At 39.7% G+C, this 16326-nt stretch overlaps 1 protein-coding gene across 3 annotated transcripts in view; it reads left to right on the forward strand.

Annotated features, from left to right (window-relative positions):
• GALNT13 (polypeptide N-acetylgalactosaminyltransferase 13) overlaps positions 1-16326 on the forward strand; it is a gene marked incomplete at its 3' end in the record, with an annotated part of 686573 nt that overhangs the window by 354130 nt on the left and 316117 nt on the right. For all 3 annotated transcript variants that reach the window (XM_084642901.1, XM_084642899.1, XM_084642900.1), the window contains one exon: positions 5265-5511. In XM_084642901.1, coding sequence (XP_084499027.1) covers positions 5370-5511 — 142 coding nt within the window. In that variant the 5' untranslated portion in view covers positions 5265-5369. The remainder of the gene's footprint in view (positions 1-5264; positions 5512-16326) is intronic.

Raw genomic sequence — 16326 nt, forward strand, 5'->3', positions numbered from 1 at the left:
AGAACTGGGACATGTGGAAAGGTTCATCAGATATCAAGTACAGGCATGGTACTTCAGGAACTATTTCAAGGGTTATATTTAAATATATACCATCTTTATCTTTCTCATCAGTTTAGTATGCAATTAAACTTAGTCACCTTATACTTTATATTTTTTATTGTTATTAATTCTGTTAATGAAATTCAGCACTCTTGCGAAGTGTTTTTACTGGGCTTTGGTTAAACATAGTGGTGGGTGAGGGAGGAGTAGTCATACCGTGTGCAGTGTTGTAGATTGTATATTTAAAGGAGAAAAAGAAATGTAACATTTAAACGGGTGCTCAGTTAAAACAAACCACCATCAACAAAAATGAAATACTATAAGCAAGTTATGCCCCAAATCTCAACTGTCTGAAATACCAACATCCTTGTGTGGGAACTCTGTCAATTCTAAATGTTTTTAATTTACTACACTATTGCTTAAATATTTTTTTAAAAGGAAGTAAATCTGAGCAGTTGTTCATGAAACTTAAGGTAGAGTGTCATATGTAAGACACAAGAGACAATTGTCCCGCTGTACTTGGCACTGATGAGACCTCAGCTGGAGTGCAATTCTGGACACCACACTTTAGGAGAGAGTCCATAGGAGAGCAACAAAAATGATAAAATGGTTTAGAAAATCTGAGCTATAAGGAAAGGTTAAAAAAACTGGGCATGTTTAGTCTTGAGAAAAGAAGACTGAGCAGGAACCTGATGAGTCTTCAAATATGTTAAGGGCTGTTGGAGAGGATGGTGATCAATTGTTTTCCATGTCCACTGAAGATATGACAAGAAGTAATTTACTTAATGTGCAGTAAGGGAGATTTTAGGTTACATATTAGGAAAAACTTTCAAACTATAAGGATAGTGAAACACTGGAATAGATTACCGAGAGAGGTTGTGGAGTTCCCCTCACTGGAGGTTTTTAGGAACACGTTAGACAAACATCTGTTACGGTTGGTCTATGTTTACTTGGTTGCCCCTCAGTGCAGGGAGCTGGACTTAATAGTTTCTCTACCTCCCTTCCAGCCCTACATTTCTATGGGTGTGTTTACATTGCAGTGTGGCTGGCTCGTGTTAGTTGACTTGGGCTTGTGCTATGGGGCTGTTCAATTGTGGTGTAGAAGTCTAGGCTCAGTCTGGAGCCCGAGTTCTGCCTCAGGGGAAGGTCCCAGAGCTCGGGCTCCTGCCTGAGCCTGAATGTGAATGCCACAAGCCTGAGTCAGCTGACATGGGCCAGCTGCAGGTGTTTAACTGCAATGTAGGCATACCTTGTGCTTCTAAGGAACATGAATTAACCAGCTAATCTTATTCCCAGAGCTATGCTGAAAATTAAGAGGATGCTTTTATCCCTTATTGGAAGTGGTTTGGGGGGCTCTTTAAATCTTCTTTCCCTTCATTGTGATTCTTCTAGTGGCTATTTAAGTACTCTTAATGTGCTCCAGACAGGAGTAATGGAGCCTGAGCAGCAGATTCTCCTGCTTTTTTCCAACCCTTCCTCCTCTTCCTGTTCCCACCCCACCCCACAAAATGAAACCATTCAATGGTGATCCACCAACAAAGGCACATAAAAATATTTTGAGTCATAACTGAATTGTAAGATCCTTGGGACAAGGAGTGTGTCAGCTTCTATGTTCTGTAGAGTTCTGAGCACACTGCTGACACTATAAAAGAATACAGAACAGGGACTAGATAAGGGCAAAGCTAGAGCGGAAAACGTTTCTAAGGCTCATTGCTCACTAGCCTAAAATCAGGCTTACCAGCTATGGTTTTGTTTGAGGGAGGGTATGTTTGAATTGCATCCTTTCTCAGCTTTTGTTTTTGGTTTTTAATCAGCAGGGAGAATATTGAAATATACAAGAATCCTCCTGTTTCAGTGCTCTAGTGAGAAGGATTCTTACAAGAAGGGGGCAGACCAGTGTAGTAGAGGGATAGTGTGGCATATATACACATACTTGTAAAGTAATCCATGCGCTGAGTTAGTTGGGTCCCCCAGAGAAGATGAAATTTTATTAGCCTTGTTACTCTCTTTTTGAGAAGCCAATCGATTTTTTTTTTCCAATATCAAGAAGGTAGTTTACCATTTTCTTTAATACGATCTTTTAAGTAGATTCAAATTTGGATCCTCACAGTGGAGCACGCTCTTCCAAATGAGGGCTCTCTCTAAACTGTCATTTATTTTTGGAAAAGACATGTATGTAAGTGCTAATAGATGGCATATTTTGTTTTATTAGGCCCTGTAAGGTATCTAGCTGCTGAATGTTAGGACACTGCTTTTGAAACCTGGCATCAATATAGGAAGTGTCCTATACAATTTCCCATCTCTGCGTGGAATGCTCTTTGTAGTCATAGATGTGGAAGCTTAAATTTACAATCTAACTTTAATATATTACAGTAGAACGACGAATATGTAAGGGGACTGTTGCTCCCTTACTAACATTCAGTGGGGGTGTTTTGGTTGGCTAGCTCCTTGTCCTAAAAGGGGAAGGGTCTATGGGAAATCAGGACCCTGAGACTGATAGTCCCCAGGAACAATGGGGAGAGGCCAGTGCTCCAGGTCAGCCTGAATGACATGGCAGGCAGGCTAATCAGGGAATCAGGAGGCCAGGGAGGTCCCATCCTCCGTGTGAGCTGGATTTGCCTGGGTCAGACAGAGTGGGGCTGAGCTAAGGAGAAAGCAGGGGCCCAAGCTAAGCTGGGGAGCAGAGCCGTGCCAGATCCAGAGAGAGCAGACCCTGTTCTGGGAGCAGAGCTGCAGCAACCAGAGCCAGAGGGGCCAGAAAAGCAGCCCAGGAAGCAGGTCAGTGCTGGGAGCAGAGTCACAGAAGCAGCCTGCAGAGAAGACCTGTCCTGGGAGCAGAGCTGTAGCAACCAGAGGCAGAGGGGTTAAAGGAGCAGCCCAGGGAGCTGGAGGCAGAGCAGCAGCAGTGCTGAGACAGAGTGGTGCAGCTGGGGCTGGAGCAGTCCAGAGCTGGGTGCGGTGAGCAGCTGGGGAGAGCGAGGGGGACCCTGGGCAGCAGGACCAGCAAAAGGAGACGCCTCAGCCAAGAGGCTCTGCAGGCCAAGCTTGGATTGTAACCCCGACAGGGCGGGGGCGACACTGGGAAGAAGGGTCCTACCACTTAGAGCCTGAGAGCATGTGGCCACCACCAGAGCCAAGTGTCCAACGCACAGCATCCCTGCAGCACAGCCAGGGCCTGAGAAGAAGGCCTGGGACTTACAAGGAACAGACTGTGAACTGCCCTGACGTTCCAGAGACACTGTTTATGATGTTCGCTGCCACAGAGCGGGTTGTTGTGTTTCCTTTAACCTTTCCCATTTTTCCTTATTCTTTTTAAAATTAATTGTTGATTAAATAACTTGCATTTGCTTTAACTTGTATGTAATGGTCAGTGGGTCAGAGAAGTGCCCAGTGCAGAGTGTGTACCCCGGAGCGGGGACACCCTAGCCCGAGTCCTAGGTGACCACAGCAGGGTTGGGGGTCGAGCACCCCAGGAATCCTGGGCCGAGCCTTGTTGGGGTTACGAGCCTTGTTGGGGTTACGGTCTCCCACAGTATTTTTCTCAGCAAGTTAAAGAAGTATGGGCTGGATGGATGCACTACAAGGTGGGTAGAAAGTTGGCTAGATTGTCGGGCTCAACGGTAGTGATCAATGGCTCCATGTCTTGTTGGCGGCCGGTATCTAGCTGAGTGCCCCAAGGGTCGGTCCTGGGGCTGGTTTTGTTCAATATCTTCATTAATGATCTGGAGGATGGTGTGGATTGCACCCTCAGCAACTTTGCGGATGACACTAAACTGGGAGGAGTGGTAGATACGCTGGAGGGTAGGGATAGGATACAGAGGGACCTAGACAAATTGGAGGATTGGGCCAAAAGAAATCTGATGAGGTTCAACAAGGACAAGTGCAGAGTCCTGCACTTAGGATGGAAGAATCCAATGCACTGCTACAGACTAGGGACCGAATGGCTCGGCAGCAGTTCTGCAGAGAAGGACCTAGAGGTGACAGTGGACGAGAAGCTGGATATGCATCAACAGTGTGCCCTTGTTGCCAAGAAGGCCAATGGCATTTTGGGGTGTATAAGAAGGGGCATTGCCAGCAGATGAGGGATGTGATCGTTCCCCTCTATTCGACACTGGTGAGGCCTCATCTGGAGTACTGTGTCCAGTTTTGGGCCCCACACTACAAGAAGGATGTGGAAAAATTGGAGAGAGTCCAGCGAAGGGCAACAAAAATGATTAGGGGTCTGGAACACATGAGTTATGAGGAGAGGCTGAGGGAACTGGGATTGTTTAGTCTACAGAAGAGAAGAATGAGGGGGGATTTGATAGCTGCTTTTAACTACCTGAAAGGTGGATCCAAACAGGATGGATCTAGACTATTCTCAGTGATAGCAGACGACAGGACAAGGAGTAATGGTCTCAAGTTGCAGTGGGGGAGGTTTAGGTTGGATATTAGGAAAAACTTTTTCACTAGGAGGGTGGTGAAAAAGCTGGAATGGGTTACCTAGGGAGGTGGTGGAATCCCCTTCCTTAGAAGTTTTTAAAGTCAGGCTTGACAAAGCCCTGGCTGGGATGATTTAGTTGGGATTGGTCCTGCTCTGGGCAGGGGGTTGGACTAGATGACCTCCAGAGGTCCCTTCCAACTCTGTTATTCTATGATTCTATGACTCTGCCAGACAGGAGGGTGGAAGGGGAGTCCTCAAGGGCCGGGAGGCCACTGGGTAAAGGAAGAGGGAGCGAGGACTCAGATCCTTTCGCTAGCCCACTTCTCCAGCGTAGTGCAGAAGCCAGGAAAGTTCCCCAAAATAGTGGGACTATTCACCCGCTTACAAATAGTTAAGTTTAATCCTCCTTCCCAAACATACTCTTTTCAAGGCAGTATTCCACATAAGTAGATAGAGTATCTAGTGGCAGTCTTCCTTCAGTGACATCTGGTGCTCAAGTGGTGGTCTAAATTTCAGTGGCAGGGTCACTCAGTTTTTTGGATTTACAGACATCTAGGTAAAATATAATCCAGCACAGGAAAAAATCAGAAGAACTGGACTCTTTACAAAAGCAAAGGAAACAAATCTTTGTAAGATGGGTTAACATTATCAAAGACGATATTTAGATACAGGAGAAAGGAAAATAGATTAATTTTTAAAATTGAGTAAAAACATCTCAGCATTATATGTTTTTGTATCATTTTTGGATCTTAAACCATGTATACGTGTTAGGTAATTCAAATATTTTTTTCTTTAATTACAGTGGATGCTCTCGACTTCACTTTCATACTGGAATTTAACTGTGTGGCTTGGACACATCCCAGCAATAGCCATCTTTACTAGTGTGTGAACTAAAAACCAAGACGAGATGAGGAGATTTGTCTACTGCAAGGTGGTTCTCGCCACCTCTCTGATGTGGGTGCTTGTGGATGTCTTTTTACTCTTGTACTTCAGTGAATGTAACAAATGTGATGACAAGAAAGAGAGGTCACTGCTGCCTGCTCTAAGGGGTAAGCCCAAGTTCTAAATTATGTACAAAGGTCACAGATTTGTTTGGAAGAATTTGTCCTGACCTGGAACTTGGACTGTGTTATGTTATGTATTGTTCAAAATTAGAAAGGCAAAATATCAGAATCTTAAGCATTCTGGTTCATATTACTATATTGGTTCAGTTTGTTGGTTATGTTAATTTATTTTAGTATTAGACGATTCGCATATTTGCAGCTCAGACAATTTGGTATAAACAAAATTAAATATACAAGTCCCATTTATATGTAAGTATTTGTGTAGGAGAAACCACAGTTCTGTGAAGAGTTTTTCATAAAGGAAAAACTGTTGACTGACATGCAAATCAGTTGATATGCAGAGTCTATGTAACTGCATTTATTATGGTACATGTTGAATTAAAAGTTTTGGTTTAACTCTAGTCACAAAACTTAAAAAAGAAAAAAACATTTTTTTTTACCTTTTCTTCCATACAGAGCCATCAGGATTATGTTTGATTTAACTGTAGCTGCACAGGGGGTAGAGACTGGCAAATATTTAGCCACCCTTTCTCCTCCATCCTACTCCCCTTCCCCTCCCCCCCCAGCATCCACCCAGAAACCTCCCTTCCTCTAATGTTCATTCAGATGATTAAATGAACTAGAGTTGTCCGTTTTGCTTTCTTCAATATTTTAATAATTTGCTTTACTGGCAGTTATCTAAATGGAAACTGAATCTTAAGAGATTATAACAGAAATAGTCATGGAAAGCAAATTTGAATGTGTAATTGTGAATATTTGTACTGCAAACTTGGTTCTAAAGTTTCTCATTGGCTAAGAAATAGCATTGCACCATCTGTCTTATGTGTTCAAATAACACAATTCAAATGCAGACTGATACTTGTTTGAAAACAACCTCCCAGACCAAGAATAAGTCATTGCTATTTGAGAGAGAATTTTGATTAATGAATACATTGGAGACTCTTAATCAGTGGAAAATTAACAAACAGAAGAGGAAGTAAAATTTGTCAAATAAATTATTCATTATGAATTAGTTGCTCACCCCTCTTAGGGAGTCTAGGTACAGCCTATGCAGGAGGCAAAGTAGTTTGAGTCTTAAGTCCCATTTAACTACTATATTTATAACGTATCTTTTGCTGAGAGTATGCAAAAGAGAGTGTACAAGGCCATCATTTTTATAATAAATGCATATGTGGATTAATGCACTGATCTGTGGACAAAAGTTGAGAATAAATCAATCCTTCTGCCATTTGTTTTTGTGTTGTGTGTGTGTGTAAGGTTCAGTTCAATTGCTGTTTCTGTTAAAAGTTGAAATACCTCATGATGGATCACTTCAGTTTGGAATGATCAGTTTGTCATTTGTTGAACTGATTCAGTCAGATCAGTTGCCAAAAGCAGTTGGCCTGAGTCAGCAAAAATCTGTCTAGCTTCTCAGCCAGGCTAAGGCAGTAGACGTAGGTTTGCCTGTCTTTATACTGAGTTTAGAGCTTCATTTATTTATAGTTAAATAAATAAATAGAATTCTATTGCAAAGGCTAAAACTAGTGATTGAGTTGGTTTTGTATGTCTGAAATATTCAGTTGTAAAATAAATGAAAGTATAATGTCTCTTTCTTGGAACATGAATTGGATTTGTTACAAAAATTTGAATAAAGACTTCGGTCAATAATACCTCTGTCTGAGAAAGGATGTAGAGGATTTCATCCATTTAAAACAAAACAAAACTAAATAAAAATAAACCAAAAGCCCTAACTAAATAATAAAGGTGCTTAAAGGCCTCCTATGGATATGTTGGTATGTCTGTCGATTTTGATATTTTCTTATTTGTTTTAATTTCTTGCATTTAGGTTTTAGATCTGGGTAATCTAGTGTGTTTGATTTTAGTGGGAATACTTGATCAAGATCTGGCCTACTGTAACTAAAAATTGATTTGCCTTTATCGTGAGCTGCAGAAAGAGGAGCACAGGGGTTCTCAACCTTTTTCTTTCTGAGCACCCCCCCCCAACATGCTATAAAAACTCCACGGCCCATAACTACTGTTTTTCTGCATACAAGACCCAGGGCCAGTGCTAGGGGGTAGCAAGCAGGGAAGTTGCCAAAGGCCCCATGCCTCAGGGGACCCTACGAAGCTAAGTTGCTCAGGCTTCAGCTTCAGCCACAGGTGGTGGGGCTTGAGTCACCAGGCTTCAGCCCCATGTGGTGGGGCGTCAGCTTTCTGCCTTTGGCCCCAACAAGTCTAATGCCAGCCCTGCTTGGCGCCCCCCTGAAACCTGCTCGTGGCCCCACAGCGGGCTCCGGACCCCTGGTTGAGAACCACTGCTCTAAAGTACAAGGTAGAGATTTCTCAAAAGATACTGTACTGTTGTCAGAACATGCCTTTCACAGATAATTATACTAATCTTAACTATTTGCTTGCTGATTTCTTTGTAAAATAAAAAATGAGGCAATTCTACAATGGTTTTTGTTTTGGTGTTAAGTCTGTGCTTGTTTTTTTTTAATGTCGGTTTATTTAGGGTTTTTTTTTCTTTCTTCACAATTTATATTGAAATGTATGCATTTGATCACCACAGGGCTAAACATTTTGCTAATCTGTATGGATTAGCTAAAGAAATTATTTAAAAAAAACCCTTACATAATCTACCAGATTTTACTTCATAAGTAATTTGGGTGACTAGACTGCAGTCGGTATCTTCTTGTAAACCGTGGTGTCTACTTTTCATGATTTTTAATATTCAGTTTATTGGATTTAATGTGTTATAGGTGTGACAAGATTTCTCTGCAGAATTCTCCTTTTCTTTCCATTGCAACTGAAGCTATTAAACTTGTATTGTAGTATTACTGCAACTGGGTGTCTGGGTTTTGTGGAGGAAGAGTCTTACAGAATATGTAGTAATAACCTTCCTGTTCAGAATTTTGGCAAATACAATATGGAGAGAGTGTGTGTGTGTGTTACTCTGCTCCTAGAAAAAAACTTGAAGTTATAACAGTGTTCATTGCAGAACTTTAATAATTATATTCATGTTGTATGAGGGTCCCAGGGACTCTACAGTTTCATTGGAAGATTTCTTGTGCATTGCATGTTTTTTTTAAAAAGTCTGTTAAAATTACATTAAACTTCTGACTTAAAGCAACAAAATGATGACAGTCTAATTTCATCTTTAGCTGCTTGCTTCTGCCTAGTAATTTCAGTTTCTATGAATATAGAACCATGCCCTTTGAGATCCTCTACTTTACTTGGTAACCACATGCTGAGTGAAGTCGAAGCAACTCTCTAAATTGGAATTGCCTGGTTTAGTTGTTTTTAAATGTCAAGTCTAATATGCTCTGTTAACATAGCATTTGTATAAAAAGCTTTTGGTTTTAAAGACAATATTGTACTGTGCAAACTACAGCAGTTATTTTGCTTAATGAATAGTTGCATAAATAATTGCTGCATACTTTTTTTTGTTTCTCTTCTCCTGACTGGCAGCTGTAACTTAGGGAATCCAAATGTCTGACACTCATATGGAGTTTTTGATGCCAGTAGTATTTCCAGAGTAGTCAAATCAATATATATATTGCATCACATGAATACCTACCTTTCAGAATAAAGATCACATCCGTTTTGCCATCAGCTTCAGTGGGAGCGGGTCTGTTGAATGCTGCAAATATTTTATTTAGAATATCCAGTAAGATGTGTTAACTCAGGTATTTCAAATTCAAAATGTGGATGTACTAAAATCTTTTCTCTTGAGCTGCTGCTGCACATCACATTTAATCCTCTTGAAAATTATATGTTGTCAATTTTTTGTTTGAAATACTCTATAATATAGGCTTTTTAGAAATATTTTTAAGACTGTAGTTCTACAAACTGCTACATATAGACAGAACCCTGAGGTCTGCTTGTGTCCATCAGTTTACAGGACCAGGACTGTTTTTTGTGCAAATGTTTTAATTCTATATAAAGGTAATAAATTTACATACTCTTTTACTATCAGCTATGCAAAAATTTTAATTATATATGTCTAGAGTGCTTATTAAATGTCCACATTTTCTAACATTAAATTTAAAAAATGAGTTTTTAATAAGTACCACAAAAATGGAACAATGAAAACAAAAATAGTAAGTCTATAAAGACCCTTTTGCTCTACAGGTGTTGTCTAAATTTGTACTTGCATCTGCATATAACATCTTATTGTTTTTAAATATTTTATTGCTTGTGATATTCTTGTAAAATAAGTTTATGAATACTTCCAAGAGAGAGTGTAGAATAGCTGTAAAACATAAAAGCCAACACAGGTAATTGATATACCTATACCCATTATTTAATAAAATAGATTTTCAAAGGTAGACCAAGAATCTATGTACTAATTATTGTAAGGTCATATAATCCATTACTCTTGTAGTTAATTAGTAGGAGGGAAGGACTGCTACTTCTGTACAACTATATTTTTAGCCATGAGTAAAATAACAAATAGTTATTCCATGCCCTCTAATCTGCGATAATTGTTAAATCTCCTAAATTAAGGTGTCAAGTATTCTTGTGCCGATTGAGGCATTAGATTAAATGATTCAAAAAGTTAATACCAGCACAACTGTTGCTAAACTATGGGCAGTGGCAGTATGGAACAGCACATCCTTGTCTAGTATTATCCACTAGCATTTGTCTGTACATCTTTAGGTTTGCTAGCCAGTATAGTGGAGGCCAAGTGGTAAGAAATAGTGTCTGCTGTATTTGGTGGGATCAACTGAATGATCTCTTCATCTTGATGCAAATGTTATCCTAAACTGGAGTTGATATTTGAGTAATGCTTTCTTTATGCTCTATGTTTGTTCTTGTTTTTTGAGCAAGCATCTCGTTGGAGAGAAGTTAGTTAAAGTAACCCCTGGATCACATCAAGAATTTATTTTTAAGAAATAGAAGAAAAAGGTAAATTGGGGTTCTCTCATTTTAAATGCTCATAATTTGTTCTATCTGATTGCCTTAAATATTAACCTCAACATCCATCCTAAAGAAGCTTGCTGTTGCCTGTTCACTGAGTAGAAACAGATTTTTGGTTCCCCATTCATTGGATAGACACTGATGACCCAGACTAGGTCTTTTGTAGTACTTCTCCTTCTCCATACTGCTTGGGTGCCAGAAGGTTCCAGCATTTAGAGCACTGGAGAAACAGAGCACCTCCTATAAACTGGGAGGAGTAATTGCAGGGTAAAAGTCTTGTTCGGCCCCCAGTACAGAAGGAGTCTTTGAAAAATTTTAGCTGCCACACTCTAACGTGTCTCTGCTGAGCATGTGTGAATTGAGACTTTTGGAGATTTATAACTTGGCCGGTTTGGATGGATTTTCATGGGGAAAGTAAAAGTCCCATCCCTGAAACCAGGGATACCTCTGCCTGATCCCACCCCTAAATTTCAAGTCCCTGCTCTAAGAATGCTTCCTTCTCAATGAACTAGCTGGGGGAAAAAGGGCAAAATAATATATTTTTCCTAAACTAATCTGTAGAAATGGCCATACCTTTTCTGAGGTGTATGTGTGGGGAAATTAGCTTGAGGTAGTCAGGAAAATTTCAGCTTCAAAGGTTAAAATTTCAGAAAGTTGTACATAACTGAAAAAGGATTCTTAAAGCAAAGTATTGGGCAACCTTAACTAGAGGTGTAGCTACCAGATCTGCCTGTAGTTAAATAAATGCACACAAGGGCTGTTAACTTTGAACAGAATGTTCAAAATAAAACACTCTCTCTCTCTCTCCCCGCCCTAGCCCCCTTGATCTCTGTATACTGCCTGTCCTCCTCTCCTGTCTGTGTCCTGTACTTTCTACTTGAGAAACCCCTAATCTGAGGTCACTAGGTCTGGACCACATGCAACTCAGGGTATATCTACACAGCAGCTAGGAGCATGCCTTCCAGTCCAGGTAGATAGACTTGGGCAGCTGGCAAGCCAAAAATTTCTGTTTTGTTTCTCCTGAATCACATTTTTGCTTGAAATCCCTGTGAAAAATTTCATTTATTTTTTTTATTTTTGACATTTCGTCCCAGTTCAGAATGAAAACCAAGAATTTTTTCACAGGAAGGGATTTCCAGTTTTTGGCCAGCTCTAGATAAAACCAGGTGTCTCCACCTCAAAATTCCCTTGCCTTTACTCAGTCAGTTTGTCAATCATTAAACAGTAACTGGTGTCTTATAGAACACATTGGGAAAAATATCTAATCTGCATTCCTCTTTCCCGTTTTAAATTAATGGGATGCTGACATCAAATAGGAACTTCATTGCCTGCAAGTTCATTTGCTTAATTTGCCTGAAGCCCTAAATATCTCATTTTGAAATAATTAGCTGAGATTTGTCACAAATAAGCATTACAGGCTTGTTCCTGGTGCTGTTCAATTCAATGGTGTTAGGAGTAAACCCAAACTGAAGAATAAGATGCAGGATTAGAAGAATTTATAAGCATCAGTGTTAGTAGCCTTAGTAATAAAAAAAAAAGGGGGGGGGGGAGAAGAAACAGAAAATATAACTAAGCAGAACTGTTGCTAAATACTTTTTATTATAGGCAGGGCTAAGTTGCCAACACTTCCTATTATAAGGCACTGTTTTCAGTTACCTAAAACTGCCAAACTTGTATGGGCTGAAATTTTCCAGGCCAGGTGTCTGACTCAAGCTGAACGTTTTTGGAAAAATTCAGCCAAAATGGATCAGCCATTTTTGAAAGCGAGGCTAAGGAAAAATACATGATTTTGCCTATGTTAAAAAATGCTTGGGAGCAGGGACTTGACATTTGGCCTTTGTGACAGGGATTTATCTACTGTCACTTTTGTGAAAATCTGCCCAAATTTGGCCAAGTTAAATGCCTTTGAAAAATCAGTTTGCACGTGTTCAGTAGAGACTTCTTGGGTTTTTAATAGCAGATTGCTTAGGAACCTGTTTCCTAACTTGTGAGTACTTGACTTTGCAACCTTAATAATGTTTTTTAATTAAGTTTTTTTGTTTGTAATATATATCCATATGATGCCAGAAGCTCTTTACTGTTGTAACTTTTTTGTATTTAGTGTGCATGCACATTTTCCATTTCCCTCTGTCCCCCCTCCCCCCACCCCAGATGTAGGCTAAGCTGTAGTAAACACTATGCTAATGTTAATTATGTCCAATACTATAAATAGAGGGTAATGGTACTGAAGTTGCTAGACAAATTATTTAAAATATTATTTTGGAGGAAAATTTTCTCAATGTGACAGTAACTCTACTTTATTTAAACTGATAAAGTACTCCTATTTTTAAAGATAAACAGGCTGTGTTGTGATCATGTGAATCAAGTTAATGAAACATTTGGATGCTGTAATAAAAGTTTGGGGTTATGGCCAAGTTTAGAAAATGAGGCATTCATTTCAGTAGTTTCCATAGAAACATGTTTATCTGACAAACTACTGTATGCATTGGACACTCTGCATTTACAATGGTAGCACATATTTTTAACAACATACCATATGTGTATAATAGATGGAAGAAATATTTGTTAAACAGAAATCTTGTCACAAATTTGTTGACAAGATTTAAAACATTGATTTGTCTATTGTGAAAATGCATTAAGTTTATAGATCTTTGCTATATACCTCATGAAATAGGGTTTCTAAAGGTTGAGAGAAAACTGTTACATAGACACCTTCTCTGATTGTGCATTTAAAAATAAATGGAAGCTCTGACTGAAATTTATAGAGTCCCTGTCAAGGAATATCATTGTGTTTCAAGTACTGGATGGAAATATATCATAGGACTTACTATTATTTGTAACTGTAGAAGCGACAATAATTTAGTTGTTACAAAGTTACCTATTTTTAAAGATATTGAAAGTATGACTGCCAAGCAGCTTCTTTTGTCAAAATGAAGGAATTTATTGTGGGATAGGTTTTAATAAGCAAATATTGTATTGGGAACCATGGTTCATGTTTATGTCTCTTGGAAACATGTTGCCATAAATACTGCTGCTTGAGCACTAACTAGTGCATCTGCAGTCTCATTTATTATCAGATGCATCTGGTGGCCAAAATAAGTTACGGTGTTGGCGATTAGATATTAAATACCCTTTCACACTTCTCTAATAAAATATTTCTGAGCTCTGAACCTCCCCACACTCCACCATTGTTTCTGATTTCCTAAATAAAATTAAGCAACCAACTAAACAATTTGGTGTGCTGTCTCCTCCCTTGATAAATATATTCTATCCCAATAGCTCTTCTGCTGCCACCTCTGCTCCCCTAATGCTATAAATGAACAGGTCACCCACTCTGCTCTGCACTAATGAAGAAGGCTCTTGCATGTCTGAGAGGTAACTGCTGGTTTTTGACCGATCCTAATGCACAATAAAAGCAAATCTGATGTGCTCAATTCCACTGCATGTCATGGAACACAACACATAGGTGTTTCTGTCCTCCCCCAACACACATTAAACTGGAAATTGAGAAGTACAATAGAAAAAGGTTCATGCTTACGTTAATGTGCATAATACTAACGCTATGCCAATTTATTAAGTTGTCATGGTACATGACTATTCTTTTAACGTTCCACTGTTTGGTATAGAAAAGAATGATAAATACTTTCTAGTGGGTATGTCTTGTCATTTGATGAAGGTTTTTAAGTTCAGTTAGTATTAGTGTGACTTGCTGCGTTAATATAGGAACTTAGAGATTCAGAGATCGCTCCCTACAAAGGATCCCTTACAAAATGTTCCCTATAATACCTTACATTACCGGTCTTCAATTTTTATTGGGTTTTGTACTTCTGCCTGTCACTGCAGTGTCTGAGAAACTTCCACATAAAATTGATAGCAATAGCAAATTTCCTAATAGACTTCATGGAGTCTCTGGCACATTTCTCTTTTTGGGGGTATCATACCAATGAATTACCATGTTGTAGTAATAATCTGATACCTTTAGAGCCATTATGATCCCACATTCACTGTGGTGCTAAGATGGAAGTCAGCTTATCTTACTCTTAATTTTTCTCCAGAATATATTAGAATGATACAGCTATAATATAGTCCAGATGCTGGCCTGGCACCCATTCCCAAATCTGTAAACAAAGTACCATTATGTTACCAGTGGACAACTGTCTGTTAATACTATTGTGATAAGAACTTACTGCTATTATGTTTTATATAAAGGCTGTGAAACATATTTATAACAGCTGGCAGTCTGAGGATTTTGTTCAGCAGCGAAGTCCCAATGCTGTGCTGGGTAATTTTCCTTTCATTTACATACTTTACCAGCCTGCATTTGCCAAACCTCTGCCATGTTCCTGAAATCTGAATATGGACTGTGGTAGTTTGCATAGCTGAGAAGCCAGGGGAACTAACTTCCTGACCCCAGTTTACCACCACCTCAGCAGCCATTCCCTCCTCCTTGAACAAACCTTCCTAAACACACCTAAAGTAAAGATGATGGTCCTGGGGGTAAGGAGAGAACAAGCTATAGGTTCAAGTTCGCAAACTCCAGTCTCCAAGAGTATCTGCAGGGAGCAGATTCACTTTCAGCCCCTACAAACAAAGCTATAGGGTTCAGTTTGAGATTCCTTTTGCAAACCCTGCCCTGCATTTGCACAACACTAATTAAGAACCACAGCAGGTGAAATCTCAGCTCCATTTGAAGTCAATGGTAAAACTTCAACTGATTTCAATAGGGCCAGGATTTCACCCCGGATTTTTCTGTTCATTACTTTAGGTGGGGTAAAGTACAGGAAGGAAAAATGGGAAAGTAATATATTGAATACAAATTTCATATATCCTGAAGCGATGTCTGGAGTTTGGAAATTGTAGGGTATTCAGGGCCTTTAAATGGCAGAGGAAGTCCACTGTGTGTCTGCCTGCCCATCCCTTCCCCACAAACATTGTGGTGGTACCTTACTTCATATTGTATAATGGTGCAAACTACAGCTGGGAACAAAACCCTGGGTCTGAATATATCCAGATTTATGGCTGTTCAAAATACAAACCTGGACCTAGGTCATAATTTTAAAAATGACGTACCAACACAACAGATCAGACACCCCCAAGTCCAAATCTATATCTGAACTTTTCAGCTTTGGTACTCTGTGCTAAAATGTAAGTCTGATCCAGTTCTCTCTAAAGACCATGGGAGTTTCATAATGGACTTCAGTAAAAGCAGGATCACATCCTTAGTCCGATCCCCTGGCTTTTGAACAATAAACCTAAATTATACAGCAGAAACATTGGAATTGTGGCACTGCCAGTTTCAGGATCTTTTGGTGCTACTGTTACTTAAATAAATTAAATATGACTCTTATTTTAAAGTGCCTCATGTTTTCAGTGTGGTGCAGGTTTTGCTTATTACTGTACTGTAGAAGTTGTTAGGGGGAACCAGTCTGTTTTGGCAGGTGACGGGGGCTTCAAAGTTTCTGAAGGCATTGGAATCTTCATCCCAGAGAAGCTGATTGAAGCTTTATGTATGGGGGAGGAAGTATATCTTCTATTTTCTGTTCCCTTTTGGGAAAGGAAAGTGGTGAATTTGTATTTGGGGAACAGGAGGGTATTGTATGCCCCACTGCCCACACTAGTAAGCCTTTATTAAAAAAAATGACCTGCTCCACTGCACGTCACCCCAATGTATACTGTGATGGGGCAAGGCCAGATGGCTACAGTAAAGTAGTGGGAGACAGATATATTGGTCACAGGCTAAACAAATCCCTGTTACCAGGATAAACAAGTGGCAGCTGCTCCAGGTCAATTAAGACACCTAGGGCCAATTAAGATCTTTCCAGAAGGCAGGGAAGACAGGTAGGTTGATTGGAACACCTGAAGCCAATCAGGGCCTGGCTAAAACTAGTTAAAAGCTTCCCA

The sequence above is a fragment of the Lepidochelys olivacea genome, assembly GCF_965140295.1.
Source record: "Lepidochelys olivacea isolate rLepOli2 genome assembly, chromosome: 11".
NCBI lineage: Eukaryota > Metazoa > Chordata > Testudines > Cheloniidae > Lepidochelys > Lepidochelys olivacea.